The following is a 15,596-nucleotide window of genomic DNA, read 5'->3' as shown; positions in this document are numbered from 1 at the left end:
TAAAACCATAAAAATCAAACATTAAAAAAATATTTAAATCGATAAATTAATATTGTACAATTTTTAAATAAGTCAAATGGACTGTTTGGGGTTCTAAGTTGAAATATAATATCTGGAGTACATATGTCTATCAAGTGCATATATCTGTGGAGTTTATAGTTCATATGTTTGTGTTTGGAGCGTACAATTAAGTTCATAATATGTTTTTATGATGACTAATTTTATTTTGAAACTTTTTTATTAAATAATTCTATCAATGTTTGTGTTGAATTATAGATTCCAATTTTTGTTCTTTTAATTTTTAAAAGTTTTTTTAATGAACAATAATTAATCCACTCATTTCGTGCAGGAATATAGTTAAATAAAATTGGAAGTCAAAAGAGAAATAAAAACTTTTGATTCCTTATTTTTCCCTATAAATTTTATTTTATTTATTTTTCTTCTTCCAATTGTTGCTCCGTATTTTTACTTTATAATGATTTTTTTAATTGGATCTCACCATCATCTTAGCAGCCAATGAAACGCTACTACATTTCTTCAATAATTTTACTTTCAATTCCTCCAAATTTGAAAGATCATTATATAACAAATCTCCATTTTTCATTATTTCTTGCCGGAAAATGTTTTAGTAACACTCATTTGATATATGAATTCAATTAAATAAAAATATATTTTATAATTTTATACATATAAATATTGCACTTAATGTAGACAAAATACTATTATTTATATAATCAATAACTTTACAACATCTTTAACAATCATCTGTCTTATAATAGTTGGAAGTGGTTGTCGAAGTTGATTATCAAAGATGATTTTCACCAGAGTTTGTAGTTGGGGGTGATTCTCGGAACCTGAAGGTGGTATTGGAGTTGATAGTTGAAGTTTGTCGTCGAAGGTGGTTTTTGGAGCCCAAAGTTGGTCGTGTGAAGATGATCGTTGAAGTTGATCATCGAAGATGACTTTCGCTAGAGTTTATTGTCGGGGGTGGTTATCGGAGTTCATAATTTGTTTAAAAGTGGTATTGCAATTGATTGCTAGAGTTTTGTCATCAGAGGTGCTTGTCAAAACCTGAAATTGGTCGTCAGAGTTGTTTGCTCGAAGGTGATTTTCGTTGGAGTTTGTAGTCGGGGATGGTTGTCTGAGCCTATGAAGGTGGTTTTCAGAGTTGGTCATTGGAGTTTGTTGTCGGAGGTAATTGTCGAAGTCCAAAATTGTTCGTTGGAGTTGGTCGTGCGAAGGTGGTCGTTGGAGTTAGGTCACTAGAATTGTCATCGGAAGTGGTTGTTGGAGTATGAAATTGGTCGTCAAAGTTGTCATCAGAAGTGATTGTTAGAGCCCGGAGTTGGTTCCCAGAGTATGGCAGTGATAGTTGTTAATAGTGGCCAATGGGTGGAGCAAACATTGAGTTGGTGGGACAAACATTGAGTTGGAATATGTTGGTGAGTCAAACATATACCAACTCATAATGTATTCACATTCATGATATTTTAATTTTTCTATTAATTTATTACTTTTATGTTTAGCAATTATCCTATGATATAATCATATGGAAATGTCGAGTCTATAGACATGTAGAAATATTGATCAAAATATTATGATGTTGATTGATATTTAATACCAAACTAAAGAGACCTCGTTTAAAAATCATGAGATGAAAAAAATGTAACATTATCCCTTTTATCATTAAAATTTTTGCTCTTACTAGGAGTTCAAGGAATCGGTTTGATTCGATTTAAATAGTAGACCGATATGTTTTGGTTCAACTCAACATGTCATGTCTAAACCCATTAAATTAAACTACATTCTAGTCTACTAATAAAAAAACAAACTCAAAACACATTCTTTATCGTTTGGTTTAGTGCTATGCGACTTTGATGAACCTTTTCAAATGGAAAATCGGGGGGGTCAATTATTCCAGATACCTAAAAACATATTGGTTCCATTTATCACCATATCTCTTTGATTGGTTTGGTTCCTACTATGACCAAACTACTTGGTTCCACTAATTCCATATGATTGAAATCAATATGCAACGCTCTGTATGGCATTAGGATTTCGACAACAAATGATTTTAAACTTTAGGACTTTAGAAGGATTTGATTTCAAATTTTTATTTGTGTTTAGAATTGAACCAGTAAACATCGCTAAATTAAATATGATACTTTACTCGTTTACCCTTACAAATTCGAAGAGAATTATATTTAAATTATAGAACATTTAATTAAATGCCTCGATTAATATACCTATTAATCAAAATTAACTATGTAAATTTAAAACTTGCAAATGTTATCATAATAGTCCAAAAGAAAAAAAAAATCGTTTATCTATCATTTGAGAAAAATAACTTTAAATTTCAAGATTTTTTTTTAAAAAAACAAATGAATTGAAAAATCTTAATTTATTTGGAACTCAAAAAATTTTAGTCAGCTTTAAATCAGTAAGCCATAATAAGATGTTGGTTAAATTATGATTTTTTTTATAGTTTGAAGTTAGTTCAATTTTAATCTATACATTTTCAGTTGTTTAATTTCAGTCTCATACTTTCAATAAATCTTAAATTTAGTCTTCAAAATTAATTTGTATTGAAATTGATTAAATAGTAATAACAATAACTTCTTTAATATAATTGATGGTACAAAATTCGAATCACAAAGATATGTCAATAACCAATTTCTATGCCAATTGAACTATATTTATTTTGAGATAGTAATAAGAATTTTTATGGAAGGATATAAAATATATGAATATGTTTTTAAAATTTGTAATAAAAATACTATTAATTAGACTAAATTTAAGCAAATGAAAGTATAGGAATTAAAATAAACCATTTTTAAAGTGGGATTTCTATATAAAAGACCTTAAGAATAAACACATATTATGTTAATGTATTGAACGTTTATTTTTTACAAAAAAAAAAAAAAGACGTATTAGCCATATTTTTACTAATATCAGTGACTATTTACAATTTAACTTTTACCTATATATATATATATATATATATAATATTTATTTATGTATTTCTCTGTCCTCCATGCATATTTATCTCCTCCATACATATTCTCTCTCCCCCATGCTTACTCTTTCTCTCATGCATATGTTCTCTCTCCCCCATGATTCACACTCATTTCTTCCTCTTCCCTATTTTTTCTCCTTCCCTTTCCTTCTCTTTTCTCCTTGCAGCAATGTGAGTTGTAGGTGGTGACACGAATGACTCGGGACAAATTGATGGTGCAAACGGCGTAATGCGAATCAATGGTAACAGGTTGAGTAGATTCAGTTGACGACATGGTGGGACAGACAAATTTGGTCAATGACGAAGGGGAGAGAGATCCATGGCTAAAGAAGAGAGATGAAGATGGAGGGTTATGTATTATAAATCCTCATATGATGGACTTTATTTTTTTCTATTTTTTATATATATTGTATAGCTTTTGTAGAAATTTAATATATATTGTAGTATATGTATTCATTTATTTGATAACAATGAGTATTTTTTTAGACTTATTATATTATGATATATACTGTGGTGTAAATAAAATTTATGAAGATTTATATACTGTAGTATATTTCATATAATCACAACTATTTAGTCAGTCTCTAATTTATAAACGGTAGTATATTTCATATATTGGTTAAAATATTTTTAAATACCTAACAAAATGTTCTGACGTATATTTAAACTAATCATGAATCCGTCCAAATATTCTAAAGTATATTTAAAATAATCATTAATCCATAAAAAAAAACTTAATAAATTGATATGTACAAATAAACAACGAAATATATTACATGTACAAAATGAACAAATAATGAAATATTTCACATAACAACAAAAATCAATATGAAAAACTAAATGGAAAATAAAATCATATTAAATGTCATTTTCTCTCTCCAAATAAAAATGGAAAAAATATATCAAATGCATTTTATCTCTAGAATTGAAAAAGGAAAAAAAATCATAATAAATGAATTTTCTCTCTCCATAATAAATGCAATATATGGTGATTTATGTCAAGCATTGAATTTATATAATGTGATATATTTCATATATTGATTATAATATTTTTAAATTTCTAACCAAATGTTATGAGATATATTTTAAATAAGCATGGATTCATAGAAAAATAAAACGTGAAATCAATAAAAATAAAAAAAATTCATTAAATGTATTTTCATAAATAAAATGTTGTTTCTCTCCTCGTTAAAAAAGTTTTGAAAATAGAGAAATATATATAAAAATTAAAAATAAAAAAAATAAAAAGGATAAATTTGTTAAAAAATAATATTAAAATCCTTTCTTGAAAAAGTTCAAATTTAAAGATGTTTTTGAAATATTAGACCTGAAGATGGTTATTTTTATGTATTTTTTTTTTTTTAAAATAATGATATTTTAATCTTGAATTTATTTTGGATATTCAGAAGAAAACAACTATTAAAATAATTAATAAAAATACACCTAAAGGGTCTGTCACTTTCGTTCATTCTCCAACCCTCTCTGGTTCTCCAATCCTCCATCTTTGTAGCAGCCTCGAAGCCGCACATCGTCACCCACTCGCAAGTAGATCTTTTCTTCTCTTCCTCACTCCCTGCGGCAGGGCAGCCACACCCATCCCAACTCTTCTCCGTCTTTGATTTCTTTCTTCATCCATGCCAAATCTACAATATTTATTCATTTGCTTTTGAGTTTTCACATATTCATTCTTCTTCTTTTCTGGCAGAAAAATTAGTTGGGTGATTGCAGAGATGTAAGTATGTTTATGTTTCAAAAGCTTTGGCTTCCATTTGCAAAATATGTATTATCGCCTTTGCAAAATTTTTAAACCAACTGTTTCAGTTTGAGATGAAAATGGGAAGTCATGGATATTACTTAACTAGAATTCCTATCACTAGACGATTCAGAACATACCATTTTTCATTTATTCCCACCTCGATCCCATTTTGCTCTGATTCTACTTCTACCCAGAACCAGAACAAACCCAATCAAATTGAACAGGTTCTTAGTCATCAGGAAGTAACATTGAGCACCACCAAGAAACAACATTCTAACCCTTCAGAACCTTTGTGTCATGAATTAGTCCAAAAGTTTCGGATTTTACTTCAACAGGAGCGCACGGGTGCTGCCAAGAGGCTCATTAAGTCAGTAATTCTCTCCAAATCTCCTTTCTCATCACCTTGTGATCTTATTGAAGTTTTTTCTGTCCATTCTCCATCCTTGAAGCATGTCTTTTCAAATATGTTGTTTACGGCACTTTTGGATCTCAATATGACTGATGATGCCATAAGATTATACACCTCAATGAAGAAAAATGGTGTTGTTCCTGCTGTGGCTACCCTCAATATTTTATTTAAACTATTAATGTCTTCAAAAGAGTTTAAAAAAACGCTTGACTTCTTTTCTGAACTTGTTGAATCTGGTTTTCAACCAGATAGTTTCATGTATGGTAAGGCGGTTGAGGCGGCAATAAAACTAGGGGAGATGAATAAGGCATGTGATTTGGTCTGTTGCATGAAGAAGATAGGGATTAACCCTACTGTGTTTGTTTACAATGTGATAATTTCTGGCTTTTGCAAAGAGAAGAAGATAATTGATGCACAGAAGATATTTGATGAAATGATCAACAACGTGTCCCCAAATTTGGTTACTTATAATACAATTATCAATGGATACTGTAAGGCGGGAAAACTGGATAAAGCTTTTAGTTTGAAGGAGAGGATGAAGCATGAAAATTTGGGGCCTAATCTTGTGACATATAATTCTTTGCTTAGTGGGCTCTGTCAGGCAAAGCAGATGGAGGAAGCCAAAAAGCTATTGCATGAGATGGAAACTTATGGGTTTGCACCAGATGGATTTACCTATAGCATACTTTTTGATGGGTATTTGAGGTCTGGTGGTGGTGAAGCCTCAATTGTTCAATATGAAGAAGCAATGAAAAAAGGGGTGAAAATGAATAAATATACTACTTGTATTTTGTTGAATGGGTTATGTAAAGATGGGAAGGTGGAAAAAGCAGAAGAGATTCTGACGAAACTAATGATGAATGGATTGGTTCCAGATGAAATGATTTTTAATGTACTAGTGGATGGGTACTGCCGAAAAGGAAATATTGATGGTGCTATATCAACTATCCAAAGGATGGAAAATCAAGGCTTAACACCCAGTTGCATCACTTTTAATTCGTTGATCAATAAATTTTGTGAAATAAAAGAGTTGGACAAGGCAGAGGAATGGTTGAGGAAGATGATAGGGAAGGAAATTTGCCCTAGCATTGAAACCTTTAACATCCTTCTTGATGGTTATGGACGGGTGTGTCTTTTTGATAGATGTTTCCAAGTTCTCGAAGAAATGGAAAGTAAAGGGATAAAGCCAAATGTAGTAAGCTATGGAACTCTCATTAATTGTCTCTGCAAGGTTGGTAGATTTGTTGAAGCTGAAGTAGTTTTTGCTGATATGGATGGTAAAGGAGTTTTTCCAAACGCTCAAATTTATAATATGCTGATTGATTATAATTGCACATCAGGGAAGATGCAAGGTGCTTTCAAGATTTTTGATGAAATGATTGATAGGGACATCACTCCAACACTTGCAACATACAATTCACTCATCAATGGACTGTGCAAGTTAGGGAGGATGATTGAAGCAGAAAAGCTAGTCAACCAAATTACAAACAGTGGTTTTACACCTGATTTGATCACATACAACTCCCTTATTACTGGTTATTGTAGTTCTGGGAACCCCCAAAAAGGTCTCGAGTTATATGAAACTATGAAAAAGCAAGGCATCAATCCTACATTAATAACATATCATCTTTTAATATCTGGATGTAGCAAGGCTGGTTTAGATACTGTAGAGAAACTGTTCAGTGAAATGTTGCACATGGATCTTGCTCCAGATAGAGGTATCTATAATGCACTGATTTTTTGCTATATAGAAAACAGAGATGTTCAAAAGGCATTTGTTTTGTACAAAAAGATGATAGATGAAGGAGTCCAACGAGACAAGATGACTTATAACAGCTTGATTTTAGGATGCTTGAGAGATGGTAAGGTTACAGAAGTACGGAAACTTGTTGAGGATATGAAGGCTAGGGGGTTGACCCCTAAGGCTGACACTTACAATATCGTAGTTAAGGGACTTTGTGAACTTGGTGATTATAGCGAGGCACATGCATGGTATAAAGAGATGTTCAAAAACAAGTTTTTGTTAAATTCCTCCGTTTGCAATCAACTCATTGATGGTCTTAAGAGAGAGGGGAGGTTTCAAGAAGCCCAACTTATTTTGTCTGAGATGTATGTCAAAGGACTGAATGTCTTGAATTTGAGTAACGAGCCTTCTGCATCTATGACTATGTAGGTGAAACACGTGATATGAAGAAACCTATGAACACATATGCTATCACTGTGCTGAAAAATGTTTCTACAGTGGGATTACCTTTCCATGGTTCATGGCCACAACTATTTTGTCATGATCATTTCTTCCTCATGTTTTAAATGTGACGATGCAGCTGTCGGGTCACTTGGTAAGCAGGATCCTCTTCTTAGCTTTGATTTTGTACTGACTCATTAACCTTATCGTTTATTTTTTCTGTGATTCAGACAAATGAGCTGTATAGACTTCTTGCTGTGACGGTGATGTGTTGCTTGCTGTAGCCTGTATGCTTGGGTAAGGCCTAGCCTGTATGCTTGGGTAAGGCCATATGTCTAATTTTATATGCTTTGGTTACTGATGGATTCATATTAATTCTACATTAAAAGGACGTTCCTTGCTGTTCGATGAGTCATTTCCCAATTCTCATTTACCTTTTTCTTTAAAATCAATTCTTAGATTGATTAATGATGCCTTTAAGCCAACATCATCATTCTTAAAACACTGGTTATTTCTCAAATTCCTTTCTAATCTCCAATTGGAGATCTATGTTGTAAACTTGTAATCATCTATAGGTGATGGGGTTTTCCCTTTATTTCGTTTATCAATGAAATGTTTTTTTTCCAAAAAAAAAAATGTTGTGGCTGCAACAGAGTACATAACATTTACTCGAGGAGCATCTTTCAAGCACTCAGTGATGTCTTGACTGTAAATATTGAAGTCTTGAAGTCAAGTTGATTACTTATGAATTATGAGCATGGTGAGAGCTTGGATTTAGATAATAGATAAAGAAATGGCAACTTATGTGATTGTCAATATATATGATTGAGAGGCCTCGAGACATGAAAATATGAAGTTAAATCTAAAATATATGAGCTTGGAAAGTGTCATGAAATGAAATTGAATAAAGGCTGTTTTGCTTTGAAATGTTGGACCTACTTCTACTATTGTTCAATTGCTCCTTAATTATTTAAAACCTATTTGGATCGACTTTCAAAAGTGTTTCCACTTACAATAAAAGTGATTTTAAGCACTTAGAAAATCAATCCAAACATGCTCTTAAATCATTTTACGCGAGTCATATTCCCTCTTACATTAGGCTTCTAAATTGATGTAAGGCTTTGTAAAGTTTGGTGATCTCTTCCTTTTCAGGTGGAACTAATCTGCAACTAATTTGCAACTTTTTTCCTTTCAAGTATTCGATTGTTCATTCGTGTACATTTTTTGTGGAGCCATTCGGATATTTTGATAGCATCTATCATGGTGGTTGTGTTCGTCAAGACAGCAGTTGGCAACATTGAACCACACGCCATTTAAATATTGTACGGAGACTTCTTTTCTACTAAGGTTATAATTATTGATTTTCTTGAAGAATTTATTTTCTTAATATTTTAATCTGATTATTTTTCTTGACCCTTAGGTTGGGGTCGTGCTTGCCAGAATTGGAGAATTGGATTTGTTCTCCAAAGCTGTGCTCCAAATCTTCAGCTCACCAAGTTTATCTCTTGCACTCTCTTCATTTCAGATTTTCTTGAAAAATTTAGATCGACGATTTTCTCTCCTTCACATAGGAAAAGGAAGACGATAGGTTGTTCACATAGCACATATTTAGTTTTTTTCTTAGTGTGGAATCATAAATAACAATAAATACTGGATATATCAATGAGCAAGGTGTTGGATTAATGTTATTGCAACAGTATACATGCCAACATAAACATAATTGAATTGACATAACCCAAACTTAAAAAGAGAAAAAAATACAGTATTTATAAATTTCAACGTTTTGCTCTACTGGCCACTCAAACATAAATGTTCCAATGATAAAAAAAAGTTGCCTCCACAATCCTTAGGTTCGCCTTTAGATTTTAAGGAACCTAATGGTGTTTAGGCCCCCAATTTAAGTGGTTGGAGTAAGCTATTATAACCTATCCCATCTCACTCTTTCCCTTTTTGTTATGGTATCTACTATTTCTTATTTATATGAAAATAGTTTGCACCCCAAACACAGATTAATATAACATAGACTAAAATATTTTGCATTCCAGACACAAACTACTATAACTTATAGATTATTATAACCTACAAATTATAATAACTACTGATTATAATAATTAACCTGGCGCATCAAACACCACCCCTATAATGTTTCCTTTTAGTAGTCCTCTACGTCGAAATGTTAACAATGTAGCTTACCTTCTTACATCAAGGACAGTGCGGGCATAAAGCCCACTCTTTCCAAAGGAAGCTTACAGAAGGAAAACTCATAGGGAGGAGTGAGAGTAATTAGTGAACAATGTCTTTTCCGGCCAAAGGTACCACAAAGTTGGAGCTTTTCAGGTGAGATCCTATAGAGTCCAAAACAAGAAGGAAAAAAGAAAGGCATTGAGGAGCTGGGAAAAGTAGAACTTCCATCCAAAGGAACTGAAAAGAAGAAACCAAATGGAGTGTGCAAATTTGCAATGGAGGAAAAAGAAATATGTGGTTTCCACCCTATTTTCTCACGTTATACACCAACTTGGTCGATTGTTGTGAAGGTTTCTAGCTTGTGAGCTTTGTCTTTAGATATAGATACTAGTGTGGATGAACCACCATGAGTTGGCCTACCATAAAAGAACATCACCTCATTAAAGAATTAAGAGGTCATGGGTTCAATCCATAGTGATCACCTACCTTGGATATATATTATAAGTTTCCTTTGACACCCAAGTGTTGTAGGGTCAAACGGGGTTGTTCCAAGATATTAGTCAGGGTACACATAAACTAGCTTGTGCCTCTTTTAAGGCACCTTGAAGGTTTATTTGCCAAAATATTAGTCTGGTGGCTTTTTATATTTGTCGTAGGCTTGGTGATGGTTCTTCTACTTCTTTCTGGCATGACTGGCTTAGCTGTGGTATCCTATCAGCTATGTTTCTGCGACTTTATCGCCTTGCTCAATAGTCAGAGGCTTTTGTGGCTATCTTGTGGAACTCATCCTCTCATGCTTGAGATCTTAATCTTCGCCGTAATCTTACTGAGTTGGAAATTGCGGAATGGACTACTTTGTCGTATTTGTCGTTTTTCAAGTTACGCTCTTCCCCTGATTCCTAGATTTGGCATCTGCATCCTTCTCAGGTATTTTCTGTTAAATCCCTTATGGTTGACTTGATGGATATTGGGACTTTGGCTTCCTCGGATCTTTACTAGATGATTTAGAAAGATAGCTATGCTAAGCGAATTAAATTTTTTTTTGGGAACTTTGCTTGGGTGCCATCAATACTTCTGACCATTTGTAGCTAAGGGTGGTCATTCAAACCACAAAAACCGAACTGAACCGAACTGAAAACTCAGTGGAATCGAAAAATGTGGTTCGATCCGATTTGAAAATTTTTTGAAACCGAATTAATTTGGTTCGGTTTAGTTTCACTTTCGAAAACCGAATTTGAAACCGAACCGAACCATTTTTAACTAATATATATATATATATATATATATATATATATATATATATATATATATATTTATTTATATTTAAAAAAAGAGTAAAACCGAATTTAAAATCGAACTACTTTTAATTTAAAGAATAATATCGAACCAAACTGTTTTTTTTAATTAAAAAAATATAACATGGATTTTTTAAAAATGCCAAAACCGATTTTGAAATCGAACCGAACCGCATATATGTGGTTTGGTTCGGTTTGATTTGAACCAATAAATCGATTCGGTTCTGTTTCACATTTTAAAAGAATTGGTTCGGTTCGTTTTGACCATCAAACCGAATTGAACCGTTTTCACCCCTATTTGTAGCATCGTCTTCCAAGTATGTGTACCTGTGAAACCTAGAATTCCATATTCCTTTTTTATACAGGAAATAAAAGGGATTAACTAAGTATGAGTTAGATCCCAAGTTAAAGAGTAGGAAAAATCTAAGTGTTTAAATAGAATTTACTAAGTAGCTTTGGAAATAAGCTTTAACTGGTGAAAATTTGGTTAAGTATGAATCAAAACAGGACTATGCGTTGGAGGCTAGGGAAAAAAAATATATTAGACAAATGTGTTGGCCATAAATGTTTGAGAGGTTATTTGGGGCAAAAGAGGTTGACGTATGGCCGAGAGGAAAGGCTATACGGGGATAAGCATGCGGTAGCCTATGTTTGAGAGGTTAGCAGAGCTTGTGGTACCCTCAAGTTGTGCGGACATAGGCTCAAGGCACGGGAGATACACACGCATTGATCGTGTATGCGGCGATGGTATGCGCACGCATTGATCGTGTATGCGGCGATTGATCATGTATGCGGCGATGCTAGACGATGGATACGGCGATGCTACGCGAGGGTATGTGGTGATGCTACGCGAGGGTATGCGGCGATGTTACGCAATGGATGCGGCGATGTTACACAATGGATGCGGCGATGCTATGCGATGGATGCGGCGACCTTGCTAAAGGGTGAGCTAGGCGATGAAAGAAGCTATGATGGACGCATGGTGAATTGTGCTTGCGTTGCTAAGGCTTGCGGTAATAAGGGTTATGAGGTTGGTTGCGTTGGTCATAAGGGATGCGTTAGCAAGAACCTAGGCGATGGTGAGCTATGCTATGGGGTGTTAAGTTGAGAACCAAGTTTGACCCAAAGGTTGTTATGCGTTGGTGATGTGCTATGTGCCGAGGACATCCAAGGCATGTGGACGCATAGGACAAGGCTTGAGCAAATAGTATGCGGTAGAAGAGGGTGGTCATAATCCTAGTTGAGCGCATAAGGCAAAGGTAAGCCATGCGGTAGAGGGCATGCGGTCAGGGATGAGCTTTGCGAGCATCTAGCATATATGACCAAGTTACGTTAATGGAATGCACAAGGTAAGGTTGCGTTAATTGAAAATGGCACAACCAAGGAAAGTATGTCCCGTACAGGGAAAGGTGCTAGACGGCAATGACTTAAAGGGCGTTATGTGGAGATTTAAAGGACACCACATGGATGCAAAGATAGGATGGATGCATGCGCTAATTGGTGGTGTCCAGACATAAGAATGTTGCGGCAATTGGATGGGCGAATTTGTGGTTAGATGACCGCATATGAAGTTGGATGAACGCATATGAGGGAGGATGGACGCATTCAAGGTCGTCATCCAGACATGTGGCTTGTTAGGAAGAAGTCTTAGGCCTTAAGTAAATGAGGTGGGTGCACAAGAGACATACAATTGTAAAGGCTATGTGTTGGCTAAAGAAAGGAGAAGACACCTAGGTTTGCGATGATGTAAGATTGCGTTGATAGTGTGAGGAAAAGACACATCAAAGAGGAGGTGGAAGGTGCTGGGCGTTGGCAGAAGATGAGGAAAACACCTGGATAGGATCAATGGAAGAGGTGTCGGGCAAAGGAGAAGGGTTAGACGCTTATAAAAGGGGCAGGGCGCCTCACTTCAACCCGCAGATCATTAAAGATACGAGATATTCATAGAGGGAAGGAAGGCATTGAATGGGCGGAGGAACAAGCAGAGGTGCCGAAGAAAGCCAGGTGTATGGACAAACGCATAGGCTAACTTCAAGCAGGAAGTTTTTCCAAACTACTTGTGCAAATCAGGTGATTTTTAGACTAAAAGTTTCTAAATTAAATGTAGTTTCATTGTGAGGGCTGCCTTAATGAAATTCTAATTCTAAGGCTGTCAAATTCAAGGAAAACCGAGAGGTGCTCACAATTGAGGAAACAGTCGGGCCAGGGGGAGTAAACTTGAGACTCGGAACTTTCACCAAGGAATTTCAAGGTGAAACTTTAAGGTAACATAGTTAAGACATTTTCACACATTTTTGAAGAAGGAATTGTCTTAAGATAAGGCCCAAAAGAGTGAGTAATCTAAGCCTGAAGTTAAATCTGAAATAGGGTCCAGCGAAAGAATAAGGGAAACCGGGTGAACTGGGAAGAAAGATCTCAGCAAGTCACTGTGAGTGGTTTCTTCTTTTTCTTTTTTAAGCATATTTTGAATTGATATGCTGGAGTTTATATTATGAAATGAGTATGACGTTGGAATGGTTAGGGGGTCTGTGGACCTAGAGCCTGAGCCTAAAAGAAATCCTAACAGGATGGTCAGGGGACCAAGGAGTCTAGTTCCTGAGTCTGTGGGCTGGAAAAATCTTGAATGGGATGGTTAGAGGGCCGACGGGCCTAGCTTCTAAGCTTACATGAAAGGGAGAATTATGTGCACATAGGTTGATATTTTTAGATATGAATGTTAACTATCTACCGTGTGTGTAGATAGGTTTGTGACAAACTTCATGGTTTGGTGGAGGTTTGCATTGGAACCTCGTGATAATACTTGTGATCTGTATAAGACTTGTATTTGTAATATCACTCACTGAGCTTTGTAAAGCTCATGGTTTGTTTTATGTGTTTCTCTCGCAGGTAGCAGATGAGTCCAGGTTGCGAAGTTGGTCAAGGTCTGCCACAAGTTTAGAAATAGTACTAGATGAGATTAGTAATCGGGGTAGTGTCAATTATGTAAATGCAATTTGAATTTGTAAATTAGCTTTCTAAATAAAGCATGTAAGAATATTTTTCCGCTGCTGTAATAAATAAGGTTCTAAAGGAAAACTTGCAAGTTAATAAAAAGTAGCATGAGTAAATATCATTCCTCTCCTCGGGCTCAGGAGTGCGGGCTCGGGGCGGGGTGTGATAGTACCTCCCATCTTGGTGCTACATGTGTCATCAACGGACTGAATCTTCAACTCATCTGTTTTTTCATTGTTCGTTTGCTGCAATTTTTTTTGGATATTATTCTATCTTCTTTTGGGTGGTACTTTGTTTGCCCTAATTCAATCTTTGATGCTCTAGATTCTATTTTGGTGGGTCATCCATTTGGTGGTATCAAGAAGACGATTTGGTTGGCTATTGTGCGTGCTTTTTTTTTTTTTTTTTCTTTTTAATGACTTTTCTTCCCCTTTTCATCGTTTTATGGATACAATTTTATTTACTTTTTTTTTTTTGTGCAAAACTAAACATCCTTTTAGTCATTTTAGCTTATACTTTTTAGTGAGCAATTGGCAATTCCTAATGTAATTTTTCTCCAAGGTCTTATCCTTGATTTCATATATCAATTAAATGTTTCTTTACAAAAAAAGAAAAAGAAAAAGAAAAAGAAAAAGAAAAAGAAAAAGAAAGATCTATTTAGATAATTGGTAAATTTATTTCGAAATTTAGATAATTATGAAAATAGAAATTAGGTTAAGATTTGAAAATTTTTGAAAGATTTGAGAAAATTTTAATAAATGAATCGATAGTTTGGATATAAGATGAAAAAGTTGATTTTTATTCAAATCTTGGTGGTCAATCTTGGTTGAGAAGGACCAAGAAAACTGTTTCAATAAATTTTCTAAAAAGGTGCTAGTTATAAAGATGGAAACATTTGAAGGTTATTTTAAACAATCTCCCAAAATTCCTTTTTATATATATATAAAATTTGAAACTTATAAACAATTAAATTTTTAATTTGAAAACTTCCATTATTGTAACGAGAGGCTAAAGATTATTACAATAGTCACAAGCTATAGGAACCAACTCAATATAAAAAAAGTCCTAAAATTTTGATTAATGTCCACCAAAAAATTAAAGATTGGAGTTCTCATATTTCTGCAGTTGCGCACTAAAAGAAAACTCATATTTTTGTTTCTGAACTAAAAAAGAAAAAAAAATTATAAATATTAGTTTAGAGTTTTAATTTATTCTACTGATGTAATTTAGAGTAACAAATTATTATTATATATATATTATTATCAATCGGAGTTTTGGTTTGTGATCTGAATATTTGTTTTCGACAATAAAGAATCAGAATTCCTTTTTACAATATCGAAAAATACGTTTGGTTCCAAATTAAAATTTTGAAATTTCAATTTAAAATTTAAATTTTATGTTTGGTTATGAATTTGAAATTCTAATCGAAGCTTAGTTTGTATTTAGTAAAATTAATTAAAAATAATAATTAAAATTTTTTGTTATAATGAATTTTTATTGTTAATAAAGGAAAGAAAAATAATGGAGAGAGATTACATGATATCGAAAGGTTTTTTGATGTGTGGAAATATAAGTGATAAAATGTGTCGGAGAATAAAAAATTATTTATGAGAAAATTATATAAATAATTTGATCAAGTTAAAAAAAATCTTTTACTGAAAAAAAAATTCTACAAATTTGTAGGATTCGTGTTGACAAGATGTTGCACCATTTAAATTAGTGGTATATTTATATTCCTTCGTGTATTTAATGATAAAAAA

General features: G+C 33.5%; 1 protein-coding gene across 7 annotated transcripts; it reads left to right on the top strand.

Annotated features, from left to right (window-relative positions):
• The first annotated feature begins 4,434 nt into the window (after positions 1–4,434).
• Positions 4,435–13,920, top strand: LOC120072155 (pentatricopeptide (PPR) repeat-containing protein). Of its 7 annotated transcripts, XM_039024572.2 has the most exons (5): positions 4,435–7,520; positions 7,597–7,687; positions 8,519–8,688; positions 8,787–8,862; positions 13,732–13,920. In XM_039024572.2, the coding sequence occupies exon 1, from the start codon at positions 4,844–4,846 to the stop codon at positions 7,352–7,354; it is 2,511 nt and encodes an 836-aa protein (XP_038880500.1). In that variant the 5' UTR covers positions 4,435–4,843; the 3' UTR covers positions 7,355–7,520; positions 7,597–7,687; positions 8,519–8,688; positions 8,787–8,862; positions 13,732–13,920. The 7 variants fall into 7 exon arrangements, with proteins under 7 accessions (XP_038880500.1, XP_038880503.1, XP_038880496.1 ...); XM_039024575.2 differs by lacking the exon at positions 8,787–8,862 and having other exon boundaries at positions 8,519–8,713; XM_039024568.2 differs by lacking the exon at positions 13,732–13,920 and having other exon boundaries at positions 8,787–9,054.
• The last annotated feature ends 1,676 nt before the right edge of the window (positions 13,921–15,596 follow it).

This window comes from Benincasa hispida, chromosome 1, assembly GCF_027475165.1.
Source record: "Benincasa hispida cultivar pf3 chromosome 1, pf3_genome.v1.1, whole genome shotgun sequence".
Classification (NCBI taxonomy): domain Eukaryota; kingdom Viridiplantae; phylum Streptophyta; class Magnoliopsida; order Cucurbitales; family Cucurbitaceae; genus Benincasa; species Benincasa hispida.
This window is presented reverse-complemented; position numbering and strand designations above follow the sequence as displayed.

Bases quoted from the DNA above. Each gene is read 5' to 3' on its own strand.
- LOC120072155 (XM_039024572.2), top strand. From the start codon at position 4,844: ATGAAAATGGGAAGTCATGGATATTACTTAACTAGAATTCCTATCACT.